At 44.7% G+C, this 26,232-nt stretch overlaps 1 protein-coding gene across 4 annotated transcripts in view; it reads left to right on the top strand.

Annotated features, from left to right (window-relative positions):
* The window catches only part of NAA35 (N-alpha-acetyltransferase 35, NatC auxiliary subunit), a 478,604-nt gene that overhangs the window by 103,611 nt on the left and 348,761 nt on the right, over nt 1–26,232 (top strand). For all 4 annotated transcript variants that reach the window (XM_085633095.1, XM_085633094.1, XM_085633092.1 and 1 more), the window contains exon 6: nt 12,116–12,283. In XM_085633095.1, coding sequence (XP_085489221.1) covers nt 12,116–12,283 — 168 coding nt within the window. The remainder of the gene's footprint in view (nt 1–12,115; nt 12,284–26,232) is intronic.

Genomic DNA, 26,232 nt, shown 5'->3' with positions numbered 1-26,232 from the left:
GGTCGTTGTTGTTCTCCAGGTGGAAGTTGAGGTCCCCGAGGAGGATGTAGTCCGCGGAGAGGAGGGCATGCGGGCTGATGAAGTCGGCGATGTCTTCGCTGAATTGTGTGCGTGGGCCCGGGGGTCTGTGTAGATGAGGGCGCCTCTGAGGGTGTTCTTGGGGTTGATGTGGATCTGGAAGTGCAGGTGTTCGGCGGGTGCGAGGGTGTCGTCGGTGTTGGTCGTGATGCGGATGGTGTTCCTGTGGATGATGGCGATGCCTCCTCCTGTCTGGTTGACGCGGTCTCTCCGGATGATCTTGTAGCCGTCCGGGATGGCGATGGCGATGTCGGGCGCTGAGGAGGCGTTCATCCAGGTTTCTGTGAGGTCCCCGAGGAGGATGTAGTCCGCGGAGAGGAGGGCATGCGGGCTGATGAAGTCGGCGATGTCTTCGCTGAATTGTGTGCGTGGGCCCGGGGGTCTGTAGATGAGGGTGCCTCTGAGGGTGGTCTTGGGGTTGATGTGGATCTGGAAGTGCAGGTGTTCGGCGGGTGCGAGGGTGTCGTCGGTGTTGGTCGTGATGCGGATGGTGTTCCTGTGGATGATGGCGATGCCTCCTCCTGTCTGGTTGACGCGGTCCCTCCGGATGATCTTGTAGCCGTCCGGGATGGCGATGGCGATGTCGGGCGCTGAGGAGGCGTTCATCCAGGTTTCTGTGAGGAAGGCGACGTCTGGGGCTGTGGTGTCGAGCAGGTTCCAGAGTTCGACGGCGTGCCTGCGGATGGAGCGGGTGTTGAGCAGGATGCACTGGAGGTAGTTGCTGCTGGTGCTCGAGTATCTCATTCTGAGAAAGTATTTTTGTACCTACTTGTGGTTCTAAAATAAAACTATATATTTTTATATACAAACCAATTGGCCTAGAGTCAGTTCTTGAGTGTGTGAGACCATTTGCTGACTGAGTGTGTACAACAAATGCTTTACTCTGTCCTCTGATACTGCCTTACTGCTCGACCAAGCTACCACTTTAGAGAGTAAGGTTATATCTAACTTTAGCCTCTGCCAAACCTCTGGGGACTGTGGACTCTGTACACCCTGTACCTTACTTTGGTGCAGTATTTACAGAGCCACTTTCTTACAACATCCACAGACAACAGTAAAATATCCAACATCAGAAAGAGTACTGAGGAATAAAAGGAGGGTAGCTGGAGTTGGTGAGACTTCATACTAGTCATGATTTCTTTCTATAATCTCATACCCTCGACTTAATGCTGCCTTGAATGTTGATAATCTTGATTAATACGGCAGCTGCTTTATAGCTTGGCATGTAGATGAGATGGAATAGTGTAGAGGATTTATATTGTACTCTTCGTACACCAACCTGTTTACTTTGGCATGTTTTTGGTGTCAGAAATTTGCAGCCCCTCTATATTAAACGATAATATGTTTCTATCAGTGTTTTGCAGACACCTTCCATCAAAAGTTTTCTTGAAGTACTTAACATTTTTAACTACTTATGATTCTTTTAGGGCTTTCCTCACGGTTCTATGCATCTCTCTGGCATCAGTCCCGTAATCTTTCCAGCCTGCACAAAATGTGTCTGATTGACAGCAGTCCGATGTAAATCCATGGATTGTTGCAGCACCACTGTCTTGTCCATTGACACAAGCTCCAACAATGGCACCATTCATCGCCTGCCTATTTTGCCTTCACTATCACCTCGGTCTGTCAATTGACTTCAGAAGTCCTAGTTCCACAGGACCAGCCAGTAGTAACAAGTGCCAGCACTACTTCCTGCATTGCTCCTGATGTTGGTTTCGGGAACCACAACTATTGTTTGCAATAGCATTCCCAGGTAGGGACCCGGTCTGCAATTAGAATACAGACGTGGAAGAGGACTTGTCCCAGTAAAGAAGTTTCACTCAAAGATTGAAAAATGCCTGTATCCTTTGGGCCTAAAAACTCAAAATTATATCCCTACTAGATATGGCACCGTTTCAATCATCCTGCCGAACTGCTATATCTTAAATTATCTATTCCTCTCCAGAACTTTAATCCCTTCATTGGATGCAACTTTTGGAAGAAGCTAGTTCCCCCTTATCCGCTTTCAAAATACATTGTACCTGCCGTTGACTGCGACTCCTTTTAACCCAGCATTGTGTGAAGATCTGGAGAAGAGCCCAGCAGAAGGTTTACTTTGGGTAGAAATGTTACTTTTTTGGAACGTGCTTGTATTTCTGCCTTTTATGGACAACTGGCACTTCATACATGCAAGAGGACTGGAATAACTTTGAGAAGATATTAAGAAATGCAAAGTATAAATTTCCACAGACTTGCAGCAAGTCTTAGACTGAGGAAAAAAAGTGTGGTATAAGCAGCTGCTACATAACACCAAATATGGCTACCCCTATCCTCAATGCCACCACATGTTTAATAGCAAGGTTCTTTATCATTTCACGTCTTACTCTTTGCTAAAGAAGATTTATAATTGCTAAACCCATATATAAGGCGCTGTCATATAAATTCTGCTTGTGCTACAGCTATAGATGTTTCACCAGATGGATGCAGATCAACTCAGTTATTAACAGTATGAAAAAGTGGCTAGCTTGGAGTCTTTTTGGTGACCAGAGAGCATTCCAGTGACCAGAGAAGAAAGTAAAATAAACATTGATCAGAGTCTGATAGCAGCTTCGACTCTTAGACCATAACTATTTTGGGGGAATGACTTGCACAAATGAAACAAATTACAAAAACCCTTAAGATCCATCCGTAGTGTGTAAAGGTTTTAATATCCTAGTTCTTCATCTTTCGTACTTCTCACCATCATCACTCAAAGGTGCTTGGGAATGGTATGACAGACAGAAGAAGGGAAGGTGTTTATTTCAGATCTTTGCATTTCATTAGATTTATTTAAGTATTTTTACCAGAATACAAGAATAGAGAACATTCCCTGTTTTTAGGGGAGGGCAGAGGAAAAATACATAATCAGGAATGTTATTTATATGGGTGCCAATGCGTAGCTGCAGGAGAAATGTGGGCAAAGGGTGGGAATGGAAGAAAAAATGGATAAGCAGTTAAATACTGACAAAAGTAGGTTGATAATAGACATAAGAGAAAGAGGAGTAACTGTAATTTAAGTGAGAAAATACACAGTTGCCCTGAAGAAGTGACAAATTAAATTAGACGTTGCACAAAACATACTAACGAGTTGCTATCAGGAGACTCTGCTACAAGGACACTATCATTAGGAGACTGGAATGAAATGTGTTTGAATAGTAAAACCAATTCTGTAAACTAAAACACTTTTGACTCCACTTCTTCTTTTGTAACAGCAAAAAAAGAAGGCATCTCACAACAGAACCTTGTAGGACACAGAACTGAAGTAGGACATTATTTGTTCATAAGCCTGTCTAAAGTGGAAAGATGAGAAGAAATGAGAGCGGGTAGACTTAGAAATCTTAAAAGAAGACTGGAAGGATCAATTGGCAGAATGATTACTCATGTCAAATCCAGCACAAAGTCCTGAATAATAAGCAGATGAGCCAGCTCAGATTAATGAGCAGATTTTCAAGCATACGTGAATAATAGAAAAGCAGATTCTGTAGAGTGAGTAAGTCAGGCTGCAGTGGAAAACGAAGAGGATTTGATTAAAGAAGTGGTCAGTAGGTTCTGATCTGTACAGATTCAAGAGTGCCATCAGCAGGGAGAATTTTTATCTCCATTCACAAGCTATTACCTTCTCAACTAAGAAAGTGGTCCCCACTAAAAGGTGTCTTTAACAGCACAAAAAGATGATGGCCGGAATGCTGCACATTGCCGAACATTCACCACAGTCAAAGATCTGGGTTAAATCCATTGTTTTTTTGCTCACCATGCCACACCAGTTTAAACCCAGCCATATGCAAATCAGTCTTGACCCTGTCCACATGGGAACAGTCCAGTCCAAACTGCAAAGCCAGGTCCTCCCTGGACAGTACAGAAGCATCTTGGGACCAGTTTCGGGTGTCCTCCCTCATCAGCCAGGCTAGCTTGAATCCAGTGGCACAGTGAACACGGGACCCATGTCTGGGGATACCCTTCCTACTACTGGATTTTTCATAGATATGTGAGAGATCAATCTTTCCACCAGGATTTCACAGCATGTAAATAAGCCGAGTTAAGACACAATCTGCACCTAATGAGAGGACAATTCATCCAGATGTTTTTCCTAAAGTGGTGGTTCAATCACACATACCACTTTTCGTCACAGCGTACTCAATATGATCCATGAATATGAAGGATTCGGTATGAACGATAATTACTGTATGTTTTTGCATCTCTTACTGTTAAGTGATCATCTAACTTCGAAGGAGCTCACCTCATAAATGATCCCTGTAGCATCTTTATTTAAGTCAATTGTATATGGTTTTCAAAACCTGTCTATTTGACAAAGCATTTTCCTTGGTTTCGACCACATACAGATTGTGTGGCATACCAAAATAGTAAATTCTTTACCCCTCACATGTTTTGTATGCATGTTGCTAGAGAAGTTAATCTATCGTCAATGCATTGTTTGTTTAGAAAAGAACATAATTTCCCTTTCATGGAGTGTGGAAACATTTTCATCTTTTAGATCTTTAACTCAGCTTGACTTACAGTAAACATTTGTAAGGATTATCTTGTGGCTGTGTACCTTCATTCATGTTATTCCAGTCATAAAAAAGTCTTTATGAAAGAGTTTGATGGCCTGTTCTGTTTGTTCTTTCTTGAAGAAGCTGCATCTGATAGGGGTGATAAATTTTGTCCTGAAGGTTTTAACTCTTACCCGTTTGAATCATTGGCCCCTAGTGATATTAAAGTAGTGGCATGAACATTTTCCATTTTAAGTTGCGTTTATTCAGCTCAGACAGTAAGGAAGCTTCAGACTATTTTCATGAAAGCAAAACTTATTACAAAGCACCATCATTGTGTTTGATTAGGGATGTGTCCGATTTTCACCTGAAAACTGAAATTTGCTCAGCAGTGGTTTATTCCAAATCCCTCGTTAGAGGCTTGAATAATTTTGATGTTTGTTATTCTATCGATTTGTATTTGTACAGTCAAAGAATTTTCACCTGTTACTCATCTGTGTTGTAAAGAGGACCCAAACACACACTTACATTCACTTCCCTAAAGCATGTACAACAAGTTGATATATCTTGCATCATGCAGTGTGAGACACTTGAATGCATGCCTTTCCTCAGAAAGTATTCATACTTGCACAATTTATGAAGCTGATGATTTTCTAACTATTTAAATGCTTGTTTCTATTTATCAACAAATCTAACAGGCCTACTCTCCATGATGAATAGTTGAATTTTTTGCAGCATGAATCTTTTCAGGATCCACATGATGTGCATTATTCCATCATTTAGTGGCTGGGTTCGTAATTTTCTCCTTTTTTTTGTCGTTGGTATTGTCGTGAGACAATACATAACATTTGGTCATATGTTCATCTCCCTGTGACATTAGGCTCATGGCCTGGAGATTTGAAATTCCTGTATGTGGTCATCATCTTCAGATTTTTTTTATGCCATTAGGTCTAGATGCAAGACAGAGGAGAAATCACAACAAAGTTACCCATTCGTTGACAGAAATTCTGGGGAAGAAGAGAACACGGACACACAGAACAACACTGAGCTTTAAGGGATACCCCCTTTAAGTTCTCCCCCAAGTGTCTCCACAAATTAACCAAGAAACATCTCCACTGGATCTGCAGCCTCTGCCTTGTGAGGAACACATCACAGAGAGGTAAAGTACCTGCACAGAGTTCCAAATGGAAACTCTTGAAGGTGTGAGAAACAATGTTGAGCAGATTGCGCCATGGAGACAGCCTTTACTTAAAGACCTCAGCAGGCCCTGCGCCAAAGAAAAAAACAATGAAGAAACCAAGCTGGGTCAAGTAGGGGATCAGACATCGATAAAAGTCATTGATGCCGAAAGACTGGTGGTCGCGAGGAAGGCTTTGAGGGAAGCAGATCCTAAGAAGCGGCATAGAGTAGCAACCCAGCCAAAGGGCTCAGTCTTGAAGTCCAATAAAGTCTCCTTGGCATCAAAGTACTCAGCAACAGAGACAGAATTAGACACACATGTCCAAATACAGCCACAGTAATGTAGGCAAACTTTGTGAACCCTCATTGACGCCAGGAGGCTATCAGAAAAGGAGAGGGGGAGCATAAGGGGAAGGAGCGACTGACTCCTAAAAGTAAAACTATGCCGACAGAGTTCTCAGGGTTGAACACAAGAAATTACATCTTGATGCCGAAATTGCAGCACTCCGTCAGAGAAAAAAGGGTTTAGATGAAGCACAGAAGGGGTTTCAGATCACAGCAGTCATAGGAAGTCAAAATCCAGAGAAGAAGAGCAATCCTCCCACCATGTCAGAGCCCTACGTTGAGGAACATGAGGGGTTCTTTTAATGAGGACGAGGAGGACACTACCATGCTTGAGGACCAAGAGCCACAAGAGGAAACCTAGCAAGACCTTGATGCCAGGGGCAGCTCCTCCGTTACTGCAGAGAAGCGTCGCCACACTGAAAAATAAAAATTATAATAAAACCACTTTATTACCATTTTTTTTTCAGTGCTCCCAGCCGAGGTTAGGGCGGGAGCTGGGCCATCCTGCAGAGCATCATGCTACAGGGAGGAGTGTTGGGCACTTGTAAGTGCACATGTCTGTTTGGCCTGCCGTCTCACGCCGGCCAAACAGACATGCACACTCCGGTTTCTCCAACCCAGCTGTGTTGCAACAGGTGGCTTGGAGAAAAGCTCCAGGCTCCCTCGGCCTGAGCAAGTCAGCCCAACCAGGCCAATCACGGAGCTGCTCTCATGCTGGTATTACCAGCATGAGTGCATCACTGTGATTGCCCCTTAGGAGCCTGTGCAGCGCGACCAGCATCAGAAGAGGAGCACTAAGGCGGCCGGCACAGGAGCAGGTACGTTTAAAAAATATATATATTTTCCTCTCAACCCCCGTCTTTCCCCTCCGAGTTGCCCTACCACCCCAAAATTGGATCAGCTGCCACTGCTTGATGTCAAATCTCCGGAGGAATATGTGCGCTTACATTCTTCAAGGCTGCTGAAACAACCCAGGGGTGTATAACACGCTTGTGCATAGAGCTGTGGACAGCTTTTCGGGTGCATATAAAAGAGAAAAGGGCCAAATAGTGTTTGTTCCACGAAGCACTCATGCCATCTTAGAAAGAGGAACCGCCACCTGCTGATGCTCTCAAGTATTCTCGACCAAAGGAGGGAGGCCTTTCGAGAATCGGCCACTTCGAAGTGGGTGACCCCTCGAGTGGAAGAAGAAATACAGACACTCCTCACTAAATTCCATCTTCATCAAGGGCAATGCATCTACAGACTCAATCAAAGTCACCACAGTGAGGAAAAGAGGATGTGCATCACATCAACGGGACCGTCGCCCAAAAAAGAAAGTACGTGGATAGAGATGAAGATGAAGAGCACGTGTGGGCCACCAAATGGAGCATCGCCAACAGCAATGTACTCCTTAAGCACTATGGTCAGCAGCACTGGAAAGAAATGGAGCACATCATGGAGCACCTTCCTAAGAAGTACAAGCGGGCAGATGTGCAGGAGGAGGAATACTGGCACCAATACCTGCCTCAATTCAGCCCTCGATGCAACGGACATGACCAACAGGCAGACGTGCACAGGAACAACCCAGAGAAGGCACACCTCTACTTCAAAAAAACCAAGACGATGAATGAATTGCTTGAATTAATCTCAACCACAGACGATGGCTCTGGGCCAAATTACATACCACTATTTTTCGGCCACTGTGTCATTCTAGACTGAGACCCGCCTTATTGCAATCAGTCTTGGTCCTGCTCCAGTTTAGAAAAGTCCAACCTGATTTTCCAGGCCAGGTACCCTCCAGGTGGGAGCACAAGCAACACCAGACTGTTTTCAACTTACGTTGGTCTCATCCATGATTTACAGCTTGAGTCCTGTAGCACAGTAGCCACGGGAACCACGTCTGGGCATACTTGATGCACTTCGGCTGTCTACTGTAAAAACAACTAGATGATAGAAGGAATGCTTGAATTAATCTTCGACAGTGGCGCAAAGCCACTGTGCTGCATGCCAGACCATAGTTTTATGCACTTTGTGCATTATGCACATTGTGCCATTCCAGACAGAGATTTGCCATTTGCAAATCAGTCTCTGTCCTGCTCCAGTATGAACAGTCCAGCCCAAGCTGCCAATCCAGGTACCCTCTAGGTGGTAACACAAGCAATCCAGACCAGTTCGACCTGCTAAGTGAGGCGTAGCTTGAGCCCTGTATTACAGTGGGCACAGGACTCCCATCCGGGCATAGCCATCCCTCTTAGGGCGTCTTCTACAAAAAGAAAGTGCGGCAAGGAATGGTTCAATTAATCTCAGCCACTGGCGATTGCGGTTAGGGCCAGCGGTGGACGAAGCCCTACTGCAGAATTAAGCAAGACAATAAAACAACAAAGGCAATGGGAGCGCTCCAGTTGTTAGGTTCCTTAAGAACAGGAGCTATAAGGCTCAGAGAGGCCATAATGCTTTGGAGGGTTTCAGCACATAATCCCACAACTAGCCTTTAGCAAGCCATCAGCTCCACAAGGCACATGAGTACAATGGCAATACCCTCCACAACACCCCTTTTATGGGAGAGGCAAGGTAAATGGACAAACCCCAAAGACCTCTGGCCAGTAGCCAAGTGACTTCCATCTCACGCACCCCCAGCATAACACCAGGAGGTGGCAGGATAGACTGATTCTTCCACGATTTGTGGTCAGTCACCTCGGACATAGGGATGCTGAATTCATTAGAGCATGGGTATTGTATTGAGTTGCTCAAAAAGCTGCCACAATACCACCAAGGGCAAAGACACTCCAAAGTGGCATTAATCCGAATATGCCACGTTACATCGCATGCTTTTTAACGCATGCCATTACAACAACCGCTTTGTAAACACGCATGCCATTACAACGCAAGTCGGAACAACAACTTGCTCTAGGGGGTGTTGGATGCTGGAATAGTATAATTTACTATTCCAACTCCAGTCTGTGCAACAGTGGGGAAGGTGTTGGATTTTAAATCAAACACCTTCTGACCCCTAGAGCAAGTCATTGTTCTGACTTGCGTTGTAATGGCATGTGTTGTTACAATGCGGTTGTTGTAATGAACGCGTTGTAATGGCATGCATTGTGTTGCATGTGGTGTAAACAAGGTTTACCCATTACTGCACTTACAGCAGGAAGTAAAGGAGCTCCTACAAAAGTGAGCAATAGAAGGCGTTCTGAAGACTGAGCTCAAGCAAGGGTCTAGTCTGGTTACTTCCGTGTACCAAGGCCAAAACAGACCCTAAGACCAATAATAGACTGACAACTAAACAAGGGACTTGGCCTTTCAAAATGAAAGTGCTAGAAGTGTTCATACCTTTCCTAAATAGAGAGGACTACATGACCATGATAAATCAGAAGGAGGATTACCGACTGCAACAATTATTCACAACTACAAGAAGTACCTCAGGTTCATGTTAAACAAGTTGCATTGTCAATCTATTCACAGTGTTACTGTTTGGCATAAAATCTGCACAGAGGGTTTTCACAAAATACCAGCTGCGACAGCTGCACACCTAAGAAGACAGTGGATACTTTCATACCCCTACCTAGACAATTGGCTGGTGATGAATGATACTACTGCACAAACCGGGGTTAACAGAAAACGTAGACAAGTCTTCCCCAGTTCCAGAACCAGAGATGGTGTTCTTCGGGGTCACCCTAGATTCACAATTACAAAATTTATGGCATTGAGACTCAAACTTGCCTCTACCACAAGGGACGGTCTTTAGCATTGAGAATGATAAAGAAACTAATGGGAACAATGAAATCCTGTATACCAAATGCCAGACTGCACATGTGTCAAATGCAGGAATGATTACAGAATAAATGGTTACAAGCCACAGGGAGTTTGGATGTCTAATGATTATCACAGAGAGAATTCGGAAAGAGACAAAATGGTGGAACGCAGATCACATTAGTGTGGGGAGACCTTTCAAATTCCCAACTTCAACAGGGACCTTCTCCACAGATGCACCCCATATGGGATGGAGGGCACATATGGAATTTCTCAATGTCAGGAACCTGTAAATCCCAATGGAGGCAGTTAAGCACATAAATGTGTTATAGCTCAAGACTGTGTTCCTGGCACTAGAGGCTTTTCATGCACAGGTGAATGGAAAAACAGTACTGGTCCAAACGGACATTGTGACCACAATGTTCTACCCAATCAAGCAGGGAAGAATAAGATCTTACCTACTGCCCAAGCTGGCCCAGGACAGAAGTGGCCTTCTAAAGGACAGCAACAGGGAAGTGGCCATCCAAAGGAGAACCATGGTGGCAGGACACCTGACGTGCATACAAAATGTACAGGCAGGCAAGCTAAGCAGACAGGCAAACGCATCCCATGAATGGGAGACACAGCAGCAAGTGCTAAATAAAATTTTTCGCTATTGGGGCATACCTGACATAGACCTATTCACAGCCCCTGAAAATGTAAAATGCCAAGACTTTGCGTCTAGGTACCAACACAACCAACCCAGGGAGAATGCCCTTTTAAAAGACTGGTCTGGATGATTGTGTACACTTTTCTCCCAATAGCGTTGATTCCAATGGTAATAAACAAATGCAAATACTCAACCATGATGCTAATTCGAATTGCTCCGCAGTGGGCGAGACAGACTTACTCGGACCTGGTGAAGATCTCTTGGGTATAAATTACGAGCCTCCCAACAGTTCAGCACCTACTCGTGGTACAGGATGGACAGGCCGGTCAACCAGAACTGACCAGCTTCAACCTGGTCTTCTCGCTCATGAGTGCTTGGAATTTGAAACCCTCGACCTCCCGCAAAGAACTATGGAGTTCATCAGGCAAGCCAGGAGACCAAGTACACGGAGGCGCTATATCGCAAAATGGAAGTGATATATCCATTACTGCATGAAACAGGGGCTCATGAACAATAGAACTGAGAACATCACAGTTGTTGCATACTTAACTCACTTGCTAGATGAAAATATAACCTATGCATCACTCAAGGTGTCACTAGGGGGCTCAGAGCAAAAGCTTATTTACCACACGAGCCATAAAAGGATTCCTTGAATGAGCACAAAGAGTGCCCCCCCATGTCGAATCCCACACCCATCTGGAACCTAAATATAGTACTAACTCAGCTAATAAAAGAGCCAGCCATGCCACCAAATGGTGCTGGACAACAACACCCACAAAAAAAGAGAAAAAAACACAATTCTGGGCACAACCACTTGATGGCAAAATAATGCACAGCATGTTAATCCAGAAAATTACTCAAGTTGCAAAACTACTTCTGCATGCCGAGTAGGTGAGGTCCATTGCGAACAGTCAGTTTGGCCAGATCACAGCTGGAGCAGTTTTGGATAGATTATATTCTTGATGTTTTGAATTTGATACTCATTTTGGCAATCCTCAAATATGTAGGGCCAAGAAGGCTAATCTCAAAACTACATGAAATGTACTTCACTCAGTAAGTTCTAAATGATGATGTTTCATCACCCTTTGTCATATGACTTTTCCTTCGGTCTCTCAGCTTTTCCTTGGCTATATTGTATTCCCATAGGCTGAGAAAAGGAATTAAGAGAAGCTGTGTTGGCGGAGTGGAGATGGAGCCTAGGAGTGGGCAAAATAATCTACACTTAGCCATCTAGGATTAGACAGCTAAATTCTTAAGGTGCTGCAGGACCTACACTCATGCTGTCCAGCGTTTTCACATAATATCCCAGCTGTATGAATGAAGAGGCTAAGGAACTGAGAGTGTATTAGTTATTGTGGTGAGAAACATCTTTATTTAGCAATATTAAAACGTTGGTACAACCTTCTCTTTTTGTCATCCAGACTCACATAGTCCACGCATTCCTTTCTTTGCAGCTAGTGTTATAGGAAACACGCACTCTTCCACCTTTACATGACCGTCTTTAAAAATTAGGGGTCTCTCTCTCTCTCAAATCTTATGTCTTAACAATGCAATTACAGTCCTTCTCGTTTCTTTTTTCAAAGGAAAAAAATATTTATATCTGGTTGTTTTCCTTTCATAGATCACCTGGTTGGAAGGTCACTCCCTTGCACAGACTGTGTTTACTTGCCTGTATGTGCATAACCCTGATCTCATTGATGATCCTACGATGAAAGCTTTTGCTTTGGGAATTCTGAAAGTATGTGATATAGCCAGAGAAAAAGTAAACAAAGCGGCTGTTTTTGAAGAGGTAATCTTACATGTTCAACACATTACATATTGAGGTGATACTTATGAAATTGTCAATTCTGTTAATCGTACAGATGAATTCTAAGATGTAAATGCATGTTTACAAATATCACATTTGAAACTATATTTATTCATTTGTACAGTGCACATTTCCATTGAACAGTGTCCAATTGCACTTTTTCAACACACATCTCTGGATTCACATTAAAGTGTGAAATGAATGCATCTTTGACAAATTTCAGCTAATGAAAGCATTGTTGTGGCAACACCGGTCAGTATTATCATTACTGAATATGAGATGATGCGTAAAGTGTCCCACTCCAACACCACAAGAACCAAATTGTGAGTATTGTGCTCAGCTGTGCTAAAAACATGGTGGGTGAGGCGAGGTGGTGGTATCGGGTGAGGGGAGGTGGTGGTATCGGGTTAAAGAACATAACATTAACCAGAAAGAGAAGAAGACACAAGAACTGATGACAGGGAAAAGGGGAAGTAGAATGAATCTTCATTTTTACCAAACATATAAATATTACAGAATGGAACAAATCAAAATAAATGATCACTAATATTTAGTAAATCCTGTGTTTACATGTAATATTTATATAGAATGAACCTAGCCAGTGGCAAGAAGGCCTTTAAAGGCCCGAAAACAGAAAGATTACAAAGTGTTTTCCTGGGTGGTAGAGAGGGTTTTTGGTTTCAGATGTGGGAACAGGATTATGGTGTTGAGATGTAGTATTCTTTCAAGCGGTGTCTTTTCAGCTGTTTCCTTAACTGAAGGAGATTTGGGTGGTCCTAATGGAAACAGGAATGCTATTCCAGATCTTGGATGCATAGATATAGAATGCCTGTTTCCTAGGATTTTTTTGTACTTTTTTGTACTTCTTTGTACTTCTTTGTCTCCAGTCTGGTGGTGTCGTGGCTGACGGATTAAAAGAGGATTTTGAGAGGTGAATATTGTGGGGTGTTGCATTGCAGGGGAGGATTTTTGGGAAGCAAGCTTGCTGCTGGCTGTACTGTCAGATCCTCTGTATCTTTTACTAAATAAGTTGTTGGCATTGCACTTTTCTATGGAGTGTAGCGTTTAAGTATCTGACGGAGTTGGTGCAGTGCTTGAAGGACATTCTGCTTCTGTTCACTGCTTAACTGATGGTGTGCGGTCGGTGGTGCATCTTCCATTGGCTTTCCTGTCTGTGGGTGGTGAGTTTGTTGTTGGTCATTTCATTGAGATACCATGGTGCAGATGATTCCTGTTTCTGTTTCCATATTTTTTGGAGTGTGAACGCTTATGTTGTTTTCCATTAAAAAGTTGATATTTTTGAGAAGCATATAGACTATGGACATTGAGGTGAGATATAAATTCATGCTACAGTGTTTCGATGGAGAAGTCCTCAAGCAGTCTGAAGGTTTGCTGATCTTTGTTGGGTAGATCCTGGTGTGTTGGTTGGATCTGAAGCCAGATGATCGGGATTGTTGGGTTTCAATGCCTGGTCGGTGATGTCTAGCAGATTAGCTCATTGTTGTGATCTTTGCAGTAGGTTGGTTAAGTGGCATGCTGTACTAAGTTGAGAATGTCTCTAATTTTCTTTGTGCTTAAGTTACCTGTAAGGTCGACATCAAGAGAAAGGTGATGTGGTTATGGCTGCGTTGTATGGATGTGGTGAGTAGCAGGGCTAATAATTTGTTTATGAAGTCTTTGCTTTGGCCATGTGGTGAAATGTGGTAGACTGGTTTACGGAAAGCAGAAGGTTTAATGTGAGGCTCTCCATGGAGTCAGGTGTTGCATGTTTGCAGAGCATACAGTAACATGAGGGTTTGGAGATGATGGGGAGGCCTTCCTGTTTCTTATGTGGACAGTCTGTACACAGTGTGCATGTAGCCTGTGAGACCAAGTGTTACTAGGGCATATGAAGATAAGCCATACTTTTGTAATAAAGTGCTTCTGAGTTGCGATGTAGGATGAGGTCTGTGATGTCAGACTCGTGGCATACTGTAGAATGTGCTTTGATGAATTGGTGCGTATATTTTATAATTTGTGGATTTGTGATGGTTAATGGGATCTATAGAGACTGGATGTATGTGCTGTACAGAGTGGTGAGTGTATATGTAGTCTGTGTCTAGGTATAATTGTGGGAATGAGCAATGTGGGATACTGGGTGAAGCAAATCTTGCTGGGATTTCAGTAGAGCAGGGATTCTGAACTAGACTCTTGTCTAGCCCAAACATGTGTTACTCTTGCCCTGGTTACTATAGACACCTGGCTGCTTGGACGACCCAGGACTGTAAAAGGACAGAAGCAAATGCTGGCTGCTTATTTGCAGGATGAATGTGGGAAACCAGCTCAAGTGACCAGCTGCCACCTTTCTCTGGCTGATGGCATATTGATGCAGTGGGGCAGTGCTGAACGGATTTTTTAAACTCTTCAGTTCTAGTCCCACCCCCGAACCCCCCCCCCCCCCCCCCCCCCCAACTGCTTCCAACCCATCCTGATCCCAGTTTTAAAAAATAGAGGCAATTTGTGCTTAAGTTTTTCCTTTCAGCAGAAATCCTGGCCAAATTGCGTCCTTTTTCCCCCAAATGTTGGGAATTCTAAAGATGTCCCGGGTATGTGGTTTCCACAGAGTGAATCTAGAAAATAGACAAAAAGTGGCAATTTTTGTTAACGATTGGAAATAAGTGTATTTGTTTACTTTAAAAAGAAACCTCATCAAACAATTTACTGTTTAAAGAGCACCCACTTCCCTGCTTTCAGAAACCGAGTTGTTAAAGCATTTTTGTCTCCACGGAGTTTGCAGTTTTGCAAGTTCTAGTCAACATTTCCTTTTTTGTGGTTTCTAAGTGCTTGTAGTTTGTGGTGAAAACCAGTGTGAAATCCATGAATCAACCTGGAAAGCTTTGCAATTCTGAAAAGTGATGACAATCTAAACTAGGGTCCATTTGCGTAGATTGCTCATAGTTTCCTAAGGAAACTAATCTCTAAAATAATTTCCATAATAATTGATTTTTCATAATTCTTTTTGTAACCATGCATGGATTCATAAATCTAATGAATAAAAAATGAGTATAAAAGAAAGAATCTGAATTTGGGAATAGGGGATTTGTACTACTTTGAATTTGGGGTTACCCATATTATCATGTGATTCGGTGGGCTTTTTTCAAAATGTATTCATTTCTATGCAGGGGCTTGCGTTCAGAAGCCAAGAAAGTGATGGAATTCGATTAAAAAAAAAGATTGCTCCTATTTTGGGTTCCTACACATCTTCCAATAATAACTCTCACTTGTGTGAACGATCCAGTCACCTGCCCCAAGAACATTCCCATAATGCATACTGTAAACATCAAGGGTTTTCCTTTGAATTTTAGTCGTTCTGTGGGTAGCTGCTGTATTTTGGCTGCCTGTCAGCCAGCCGACAGAGAAACCTTCCAACCTCAGACCTGTCCGGCTGAGTCCAGGGTAGTATGGCTTGCATGGATCCCATGAACTTTTTTTTACACAGAACGTCCTGCAAAACATCAGACTGTAACTAAAATCACATAATTTCCTCCCGTTTGTGAGTGGAAAAGTTCTAGAATCTGTAGAGATTGACAAAAGTCTCATCATCCTGTGTTCCAACACTACTTCTGTTAAAGCAAGCATTTACAGTGCAATAGGTCTCGCAATGACAATTATTTTGAGCTATTGGCATTGTAAATGACTTTGTTTTTTTAATTTTTTTTCCTCTCTAAAAAAACAAAGAAAATGCTCTAATGCAAAATGGCAATAGCTAACTTTTTTGTAACTGTGAAATCTATTGCATTGCATTTGAGTTATTGGTATTGTAAATGGTACTAGTCCTTTCGCTAAGAGGAAGGGTACACAAGCATTTGCAATGCAAAAGGTTTCGTTCTTGCGAGATTTTGAGCTATTGTCATTGTAAATGGCAATGTCTTTTATTTATTTGTTTAAAAAACCTGCAATAATAAGACATTGTCATTTACAATACTAATATGTTAAAGTTTCGAAAATGCGAGAGCTATTGCTATGCCAATGCTTGTTTTCCAATGGCGAGACCTAAAAATGGGAATGTTTGCCTAGCATATATCTTTTGCGTTTTTGAACTTTGCTACGCAGCAAGGTGCATTAGTCAAAGCTATTTCGGTTTCTAGATTTTTTTGTATTTGATATCGAAGTCCTTTTTTTTTTAGTTTCAACCCCCCATTCCAGAGGAACAGAACAACCTATAAAGAGTCTGCTGAAAACAATTCCCGGCAATAAATAGCAAGTGAAGGAGGCTGTCGAAGACAGAAGCAGTTGCAGGGATGTGCTGAGAAAGGCTGAGTCTGAAAAGGCACAATTAGTCATGACCTGCCCAGCGCCAGAATGAGCATGGGGTTTACAGAAAGGAAGACTGGTCATAGAGAGGACAAAAACAGAGCAGGCCTGCAAAGGAGAGACTGGGCATGCAGGAGAGAATGGACTGCCAGTTGAAGAGAACCAGGTGACAGGGCCTGCACAAGAGTTAAACTCCATCTGCATAAAGGGGAACGAGGCCTGCAAAAGGGGTAGGATGAACCTGAAAAAAGGACAATGTGAGAGAGGGCAGAGAGGCTCAGAAAGATACTTGAACTATGAAAAGGGCATAGAGAGACATAGGTCCTGCTAGCTTGTTGTAGTGATGGTGGTGCAGCTTGACTTTACGTTCCCACCTCTGTCCTTGACCTGTCAGATTTCCCAATCGGGTACTGATAAATCGTTCTAGGTACCTTGTTCTTTTTCAATAAGCAATCCACCCTACTGAACTATGTTCATGCACACGAAAACTCCTCCTCTGTCCTGAGGAAGGCTCAGCAGCTTTAGCTTTTGGGTCAACACACTGACACATCAAATCACTTAATATTTTGAAACTACTCATCACTAAGCTCAACCGAATTTCTTTTTTTTATGGGGGTGGTGTTTAGCTCCAGGACAGGAAAGGCACAATTGAAGGAGAAACCTTCATCATCACAACGGAGACCCCGTGATGCGGCGTTTTTTTCACCCGACAATCAGTGTGTTAGAGGTCATATGTCCTCTGGCAGAAGAAAAAGATGACTGTCCTAAAGTGACCCTCGGAGGCTGTCTCTTCCACTGTAACTCCAGACTCACCACATGGACTTGCCTAGTCTCCCCCAAAACTCATTCTCCTGCACTTGACCCACAAGCTCTCCCTCATCCGTTCACTCGACACTTGCTCTGTCGAGCCTTCAATCCCCCCTAAAGGCTCTGCCACTCGCAGCACACTGCAGCCTGTCTCCCACAGTCACCTCATGACACTCACTTGCAGCCGTCACAAGAGCTGCCTCTTTCTCACGCAGCCTGCCGGTGCCGTGTCTGCAACCCAAGGCGGGCGCGAGCGTGGCCCGGCACGTCACCTGGTTAGCTCTAGGAAGGAAGGCCCGTTGCCGAACATGCGGAAGGCGTGCCGTCACCCAGAGGCAGGGCGACTGTGACGGGCGTACAGTGCACCGGAGGCACATCCTCAATGATGGGCGTGAACCGCCCGAGGCACTCCCCACTGACAGACACGCGTCGGATCGCACATGGCTTCTCTTTGATTGGTGCGTACTGAATCAGCCCCCCCCCCCCACCCTGCAGTACCCCAGTAATAAGCATGCACTGCACCATAAACTCCCTCCTGTGGCTGTCGGGTACCGCACCAGAGGCAGCACCAGAGTGACAGGCGTGCAATGCTGTCACCTATGAATGACGTGCACTGCACTTGAGACGACCCCACCATAGTCACAAGTGTGCACTATTCCACACAAGCTTCCACGTGTCAGGTAAGCTCTGCATCAGAGACCCCCCCGTTCCCCCCCCCCAACCCCCCCCCCCCGTCGTGTCGTGCAGATACCAGAAGCAGCATGTCTGTTGTGTGAGGAAGAAAGGGCATAAAAGAAAAAAAATTAGCCTGTCTGTAAACGAGGGAAGGGAAAGAGAGCGAGACAGACAGAAAAACAATCATTACACGGACGCGAAAAAACAGATGGCCCCTGCGCGCGCAGACACGGACGAAACGAAAACACAGATGGCCCCCCTAAAGATAAGAAATTGCATTGAGACAACCGCAAAGCAGACGATCCTGTCCGGATGGGCCGGACGAAAAGGGGAAAGGGCGGCAACAATAAAACCTCATTTTCAATGGCAGGCCACCATTTAGCATAAACGGTGATGCCAGCCAATGAAAACGAGGGGCGGGGCTTCAAGTCCCCTTCAGGAATCTCCTCTCTCACTATAGGTCTCGCCGAGCGAGTTACGCATGCGCTGCAACGCTAGGTGAGGCCTAAACAGTACATCTCCTCTGTGGGTGAGCCAATAGTACTGGACAGGAACTGTTCAAAACTTGGTGAAGTCAAATTAACGTGACATGGTTACAGTTCTGGTCAATTCCTATGAAGTGAGTAAGGCCTACCCACACGTGAGGTATTTATTTTCAGGACACATTTCGTAATGCAGTACGGTAAGACTTTTGCCATTGGCTGGAAGTGCCTGAGATTTCTATTACAAAAAGTATGGGGAAAATTGTGGCTTTTAACACACCTTGACGTTCGCAGTGCGTTTTAGGAAACAAAATGTGCTGAAATCTATGCAACCGACACCCCCTTGAATTTCCCAAGGTTTTTAGAAATGTTAGCCAGTATTCTGCCACTTCTTTCAGGTCCTTGAAGACCTGGGTGAAGGTGGTGATCACAGGGGATGTGACGTTTTCTCCTTATTACATAGCGACTGTATCATATGAGTAGGTAATGTCAAATCTTGTTATTCGTGCTAATAGCTTTCCCTTAATGAGAGCCAAACAGAAGATTAAATAACAAATTAATCCCTAGTGAATTTATTCCTTTCTGGCCACAATACATTTAAACATTCTCTGCTTTAACTTTAGCATTCAGTAGATACAACATGTAGTTGCTTTGAAGTGCTTTAACTGCTGGAGATCTGTTCATTTCAACCTGCATATGGTTCTCCACCATAAAGTGCTAAGTGCTAGAAATTAGGGGTAGGCAGAACTCTAGAGTTTCACTTGGCGCAATTCCATGGCGTTCTGCCAACAGCCGGAAAATATGCATGTCATGCTGCAATTTAGCGGCAGTAGTGCCAGCAGCGGTGAAACACCAGAGCGAATGGCACCATGCGGTGTGCAAGAACACGCAGCCATTAGAGTTAATTTTACTGTTTTTCGGATAGAAAATCTACTTGATTGCCAACAAATCTTCTTGAGAAGCAGTCCTCTGACTGTGACTGCCTGTGTTTGAAAATGGCACTAAGGGGTGCCACAGCTCGCATGCGGCTCGAATTTAGGAGCCTGTTGGGAAAAGATTCCGCAGTGTTCCCTTTAATTATTTTTCTCTTAGTACGGCAACAGAATGTTGGTGAGTGCGTTATATTCATCTGCGTGCGGAATCAAGTTCCTAAGAATAAAATATGCTTAGGCGTGTGGTCTCGAAGAATAACATTAGAGAGTGAATGGGATCCGGTTCTGCTTCAGTGATACAGTACAAAGTGGGACAACATGATAAAATGTTAAATCCTGTAATTGAAAGAAAAGTGGGCATGAATATTGATTGGACCTACAGAGAATTTTACAGTGAGTTTATTCTCCTTGAAATTGGGACATCTGTCACCAAATACTACCTAAAGCACAAAGACACAGTAACCTTTGGTCAGCTTAATACGAGTTATTTAACGAGAACCTTTCAGGAACTTTCTGGGATCCTACACATGGAGCTTTTTGGAAAATGAGGGGTACATGTAGAAGCATATTTAGTCAATACTTGTGATGAAAAGTGAATGGCATGTTAATAAATTTTTACAGTAGGAGTTCACATTGCTTCTGAGACTATTTTTAAATAAGGATCGGGCATGTAGCTAGAAACATTACTGTTATATGACTACACTGTAAACTTACAGGGGAGCAAAATGTATAGCGAAACATAGATGTTTTCAACTGGACCTGAATGGGTTTTGAAGGAAGTTACAAACGAACTGGGATAGAGACATGGGCATGAAAGCCTCATACTCTCAGCAGTCAGTGAAACAAGGGCTGCACAATGAGGTCTAGACCAGACATCAGCATGTGGTCAGGGTAGGACTAGGCCGCTGGGGGAATGTAAACTGATATCTTGTAATGACTGTACTCATGGTTAAAGCATTGGCTTCAGCCAAGTTTAGCAAGGCAAAAGTCCCCAACCAATTTTAGTGCTACAGGGTGGCTCCAGGCTACCTCTTCATGTAAGAATGTCCCCCTCCATCTCCCTCTGCATAGTGCATACCATTCGTCTGGGCAGGCTCAGCACAATGCAATTGAAATGGTGAGAAGAGCCTAGTAAAAGAAAATCACCATATCTTTAGCATATGTAGCAGACCTTGCTTGGACATACAGACAGATATACTCTGTTTCTAGGAATACAAAATATTTACTCTGAGAATTACAATCGTAAAATAAAGGTTGCTATGAGCATGGATAAAGCTTCACAATGTAAAGCAGTTGTGTAGTCATTTTGGAACCAGCACTTCTGAAGAGGCCTTGTATACTTTTCATAGACATCACTAACACTTCTCAGAAGGGTTAACACTCTTGAAATGACAGGGTCAGCACAACCTAGCATGAGATTTTAGTAGTAAACAATTTACATGGTATAAAGAGGGGCTATGAATATTGGACAACATTTTAAAGGGTTATAAGATGCACTTTGTGGAGTTAGTTGAGGATTTTCTCTCAAGCAGCTGTTTAACAAAACTTTATATGTTTTAAACACTATATAAATTGACTCCCTTTTTTCTTAGTATGTTTTAATTTATCAGACTGCCTGCCTAGCATTTCTCAATTTCCTTTTATCTGTCTGTCTCTTGCCTTCCATTCACTCTTTTCCACTCTCTCTGTTCTTGCCCTTTATATAATGTATTCCTTGGCTTGGTTTTCTTATCTCTGTTCTCCCTTTACATTTGGCTTCTACTGTATTCTCTCTCTTCCATTTAAATCACTTTACTCACTTTGTATTTGTTAGAAATTGGGTCTCTAGTTGGTAGAGGTTTGCACCCTGTCCATGTAGGGGCCGCAATTCTTGTCAAGGTAAACTAGATACACACTTTAAATAAACCTGCGCACACCCTCTAGTAGCTTGGCACAGAGCAGGCAGGCATAACTTAAGAGGCAATGTGTAAAGTATTTGTGCAGAATACACCACAAAGAAACTTCACACATATTTAGAAAAATAGAGAATATTTAGCTGAGTAAAACGAGACGAAAAGGGACTAAAAAAAAATCCAATCAATAGCAGTCGAGATATGAATTTTTAAAGAATAAATGTAAAAATAGTGCTTAGAAATCAATAATGTTAAAAGATTCTTTGAGGTCACAAGGGGCCAGGGTAAATCCAAAGTTCAGGCCGACCACGATGAAGGACAGGCTGGCTACCAGACTCGCGCAGGTCCAGCTGAAAAAGTACCTTGGATGGAGCAAAGCATCGGCACTGAGGGCACAATGTGTCGATGTTAACCACGCAGTCGGGCCGCTGTGTTGTGGTCAAGCTCTTTTGGGATACAGACAATGTGTCATCATTAAGCCACGCAGGCTATAGTACCGCTGTCATTGAACAGCGTTGGCGTCCAAGAGAGATGTGTTTGTTTTCAATCAGCGCAAAGGTGACGATGCATATGTTTTGTAGCTAAACTGCTGCAGAACCCGCTTCTGAGGCCAAGGACTGGAGGGCGGCACCTCAGGCAAGGGTTGGACTCACAGATGGCAGAGTCCAGCAGCACCAGCAGAATTGCGCTAAGTATTTTGTGTCCCTGAGACTCCAGAAAACAGGAGGCAAGCCAGCAAGCACTTGGAGTCACTCTGAGTTCAAGTGAGATGGGTTGTCGAAATAAAGGACCCCCTGCTACTAATAGTAGTTCCTAGGGCAGGGAAAATACAAATCTGAAAAGTAACATCCCTAGGCAATACTAGGCCGAGTTGATAATCAAGAACTATTCAGAACACATTGATACTAGCATAGACTCACTGTACGAAAAATTCTAATCAAAAACTTCATTTTATTGATGCGGTTTCATGTTAAAAAGTAATTGTGTCCAACATCTAAATCACTAGACAAAAAAAAATACAACATACTATGCAAAATGTACTATGCAAATCCTTGTTGTTGACCTCTGAGGCGGAAGCCGGAGGTGTGTTTGTTTGTATCTTGTGCCATTTTAAAACTGAAAACTTATTTCCTTCACTGCTTTTAAAACTGCACTCACCTGCACTGAAACGCCTTGCAGGCCCACGGAATTCCCCCTGACACAGCCGATTGAGCGCTGAGACAGGGAAACTCCCCTCCACCCGCCATCGCCGCTCGTAGGGCAGACACGCCCACTTCGAGGCCACGCCCCCTTGTAGTATTTAAACGCTGATTACTAGCGCGGCTTCAATCTTGTTGTTGACCTCTGAGGCGGAAGCCGGAGGTATGTTTGTTTGTATCTTGTGCCATTTTAAAACTGAAAACTTATTTCCTTCACTGCTTTTAAAACTGCACTCACCTGCACTGAAGCGCCTTGCAGGCCCACGGAATTCCCCTGACACAGCCGATTGAGCGCTGAGACAGGGAAACTCCCCTCCACCCGCCATCGCCGCTCGTAGGGCAGACACGCCCACTTCGAGGCCACGCCCCCTTGTAGTATTTAAACGCTGATTACTAGCGCGGCTTCAATCTTGTTGTTGACCTCTGAGGCGGAAGCCGGAGGTGTGTTTGTTTGTATCTTGTGCCATTTTAAAACTGAAAACTTATTTCCTTCACTGCTTTTAAAACTGCACTCACCTGCACTGAAGCGCCTTGCAGGCTCACGGAATTCCCCCTGACACAGCCGATTGAGCGCTGAGACAGAGAAACTCCCCTCCACCCGCCATCGCCGCTCGAAGGGCAGACACGCCCACTTCGAGGCCACGCCCATTTCCCTTTTCCTCAAATGTGCCGGCCATATCAGCGCAGCGGACGAGCGCAGCGGGAGCGCCGTTTGCGCGCCGAAGGCGCGCCTAAGGCAAGCCCGTCTGCGCCCGTCCGCGCACGACCGGGCCTCGGGCCAGACTCTATGCCGGATTCTGCCATCAAAAGGGTAAGCTACTGTCGCCGAGACCTACTCAGCCTCAGACCAACTAAAAACAGCACTTGCCATATTATGCATGATCCCAATGCTCCTTACACTAGCTGCAATACTTGTAAACATGAAAAGTTACTCCTTCCCAGCCGGACTGCCCCACCCCCAGGCCTCAAAATAGCGACACTTAACTGCAGATCGCTTCCCAAGCACGCCCTACTCATCAATCATCTGATTGTCGATCACGATCTGGATATACTTTTCCTCACCGAAACGTGGATCACCGGGCATTCTAACTCGGACATAGTCTTGGCCTTACCCCCTGGCTTTCTTATTATGTCCCAACCCCGCCCCTTGGGTAGAGGAGGTGGATTAGCCATCATCCATCGAGACTACTTCGTCTGTCGAACCAGTGAGGTTCTAAGCCAGGAGTCGGAGAGCTGCCTCGTTATGATCCAGCTCTCTCCGACCAACTCCCTGTCAGGCCTCCTGGTGTATCGGCCCCCAGGGCATTTCGGCCCCTTTTCTGCCGCTCTCTTGGAAACCGTCTCATCCTTGGCCCACCTAACATCTAACTTTTTGATAACAGGAGACCTTAACAAACATTTTAATGACCCACTCGATTCAGTGGCATCTGATCTAATCTGTGAACTAGGAGCCCTTGGCCTCTCACTTGTTAATTCAGGAGCCACGCATATGAAAGGACACCTGCTCGACCCCGTGTTCTCGAACATTCCTTCTCTTCAATTCACAAACTCCCTCCCCCTCCCGTGGACGGACCATTTCCTGGTCTCGGCCCACCTACCAGGGTTATTCAAGAAACTCCAAAAACCTACAACTTATACCAAGGACAGATCATGGGCCAGACTCTCGGTGGAAGACTGGGCTAATGCCCTAGACGCCACGACCCCCAGTCTCACGGCTGATCCTTCCACCGCGGATATCCAGTTCAGAGACTGGATCTCCTCTTCCCTGGACAGTATCATTCCCATTAAAAATCGGGAGAATAAAAATAGGCTTAAGGGCCATGCTCCATGGTATAACACCGAACTAAGAGCTCTCCGCAAAGAGTGTAAAAAGGCCGAGAGACTGTGGAGAAAAGACTGGCTCCATAGTAACAAAGACATGTATCACAGCTCGGTAAGACGCTACAAATCAGCCCTTAAGCTAGCCAAAGCTGCATTTTATGACAGCAGAATAAAAAACGCCACCAACTCGTCAAAAGAATCTTACCTGATAGTTGAAGAACTATTAAACATCCCAATAACACCCTCCTCTCTCTCCCCTCCTCCAGACAGAAGTACGGATCTGGCCAACTACTTCGACTCCAAAATCTCGAGGATATTGGACTCCCTTCCAACCATCAGCCCACCTATCCACACGGATATAGAGGCCGGCAACAACAGCCCACGGCTGTCCACTTTCAGAGCAGTTTCCCTTACCGAGGTATCGTCCACGCTGGTTAAAATGAAAAGCGGATCTCCCCTTGACCCAGCCCCGGTTAGATTCCTGAAAACCGTGTCGACCAACATAGCCCCTACCATCAGGGATCTTATCAACACCTCTCTCTCCCAAGGAACGGTGCCCTCCAACTGGAAGAATGCGGTTGTCAGGGCCCTGTTGAAAAAGCCCCAACTTAACCCGGACGACATGGCCAACTACAGACCTATTTCGCTGCTCCCATGTGTCAGCAAAATTGCGGAGAAACTAGTGAATGCGCAATTGTCCCAATTTCTTGAGACAAACAATCTTCTGCGTCAATCCCAAACAGGATTCCGGCCCGGCCATGGCACGGACACTGCCCTCCTCTCCGTCATCGAGGAGGCAAGGTGTATCCTGGATTCAGGAGGATCAGTGGCAGTGATCCTCCTGGACCTCAGTGCCGCCTTTGATACGGTGGACCACCGTGTCCTTCTTCATCGCCTGGCCAGGGCAGGAATTGTGGGAACTGCACAAGCATGGATTGAATCCTTCCTATCCGGCCGCTCTTTTCAGGTGTGGGATGGTAACTCACGTTCAGACTCACTATCACTCAAGAACGGAGTTCCCCAGGGATCATCGCTTAGTCCCACCCTGTTTAATGTATACATGGCCCCGCTAGAAGATGTCGTGACCCCATACGGGATAAAAATAATAAACTATGCTGATGACACTCAACTCGTCGTTTCCTTGTTCCACCTGGATAACCACCCAGACAGCCTGCTGAACTGTCTCCAGGACATCCACACCTGGATGTGTGAATCCTCCCTGAGGCTGAATGGTGCAAAAAACGAAATCATGCTCCTGGGCAATAAATGGACGTCCATCCCTCCATCAGTTTGGCCGGACGCCTTCGGTGAAATTCCCACACCAAAAAAAGAGATCAAAACATTAGGAGTATGGTTGAAACCTGACCTCACCATGAGGACTCAGGCTGTCAAAACAGCTGGCACCTGTTTTGGTCTCTTGCGATCTGTTCGCAAGATCCTCCCTCTTCTCCCCCTCCCATCCAGGAAACTACTGGTCCAGGGGCTCATCTTAGCCAGGCTCGACTACAGCAATTCCATCTATCTTGGGGCACCGGAATTCACCCTGGCTAAACTCCAACGCACCCAAAATGTGGCGGCTAGGCTCATTATGAACCTCCCACCCAGAGCCTCAGCCAAGCCGGCTCTTAAGGCCCTACATTGGCTCCCTGTCCGCCAGAGAGTAGAGTTTAAAGCCTTGTGCACCACCCTTAAGCTCATCAACGGGGTTGGTCCGGCCGCTCTGAAAGACATGGTTATCCCCTACAAAGCCCCCAGACTCCTTCGCTCCGACGCCGAACATCTGGCCACTGTACCAAAATTCAAGAAGGCTCGCACCGGTGGTCGCCGCTT

The sequence above is a fragment of the Triturus cristatus genome, chromosome 2_1 (genome assembly GCF_964204655.1).
Source record: "Triturus cristatus chromosome 2_1, aTriCri1.1, whole genome shotgun sequence".
NCBI classification, from domain to species: domain Eukaryota; kingdom Metazoa; phylum Chordata; class Amphibia; order Caudata; family Salamandridae; genus Triturus; species Triturus cristatus.
The sequence above is the reverse complement of the archived record's forward strand: the minus strand, read 5'-3'. Positions and strand labels throughout refer to the sequence as shown.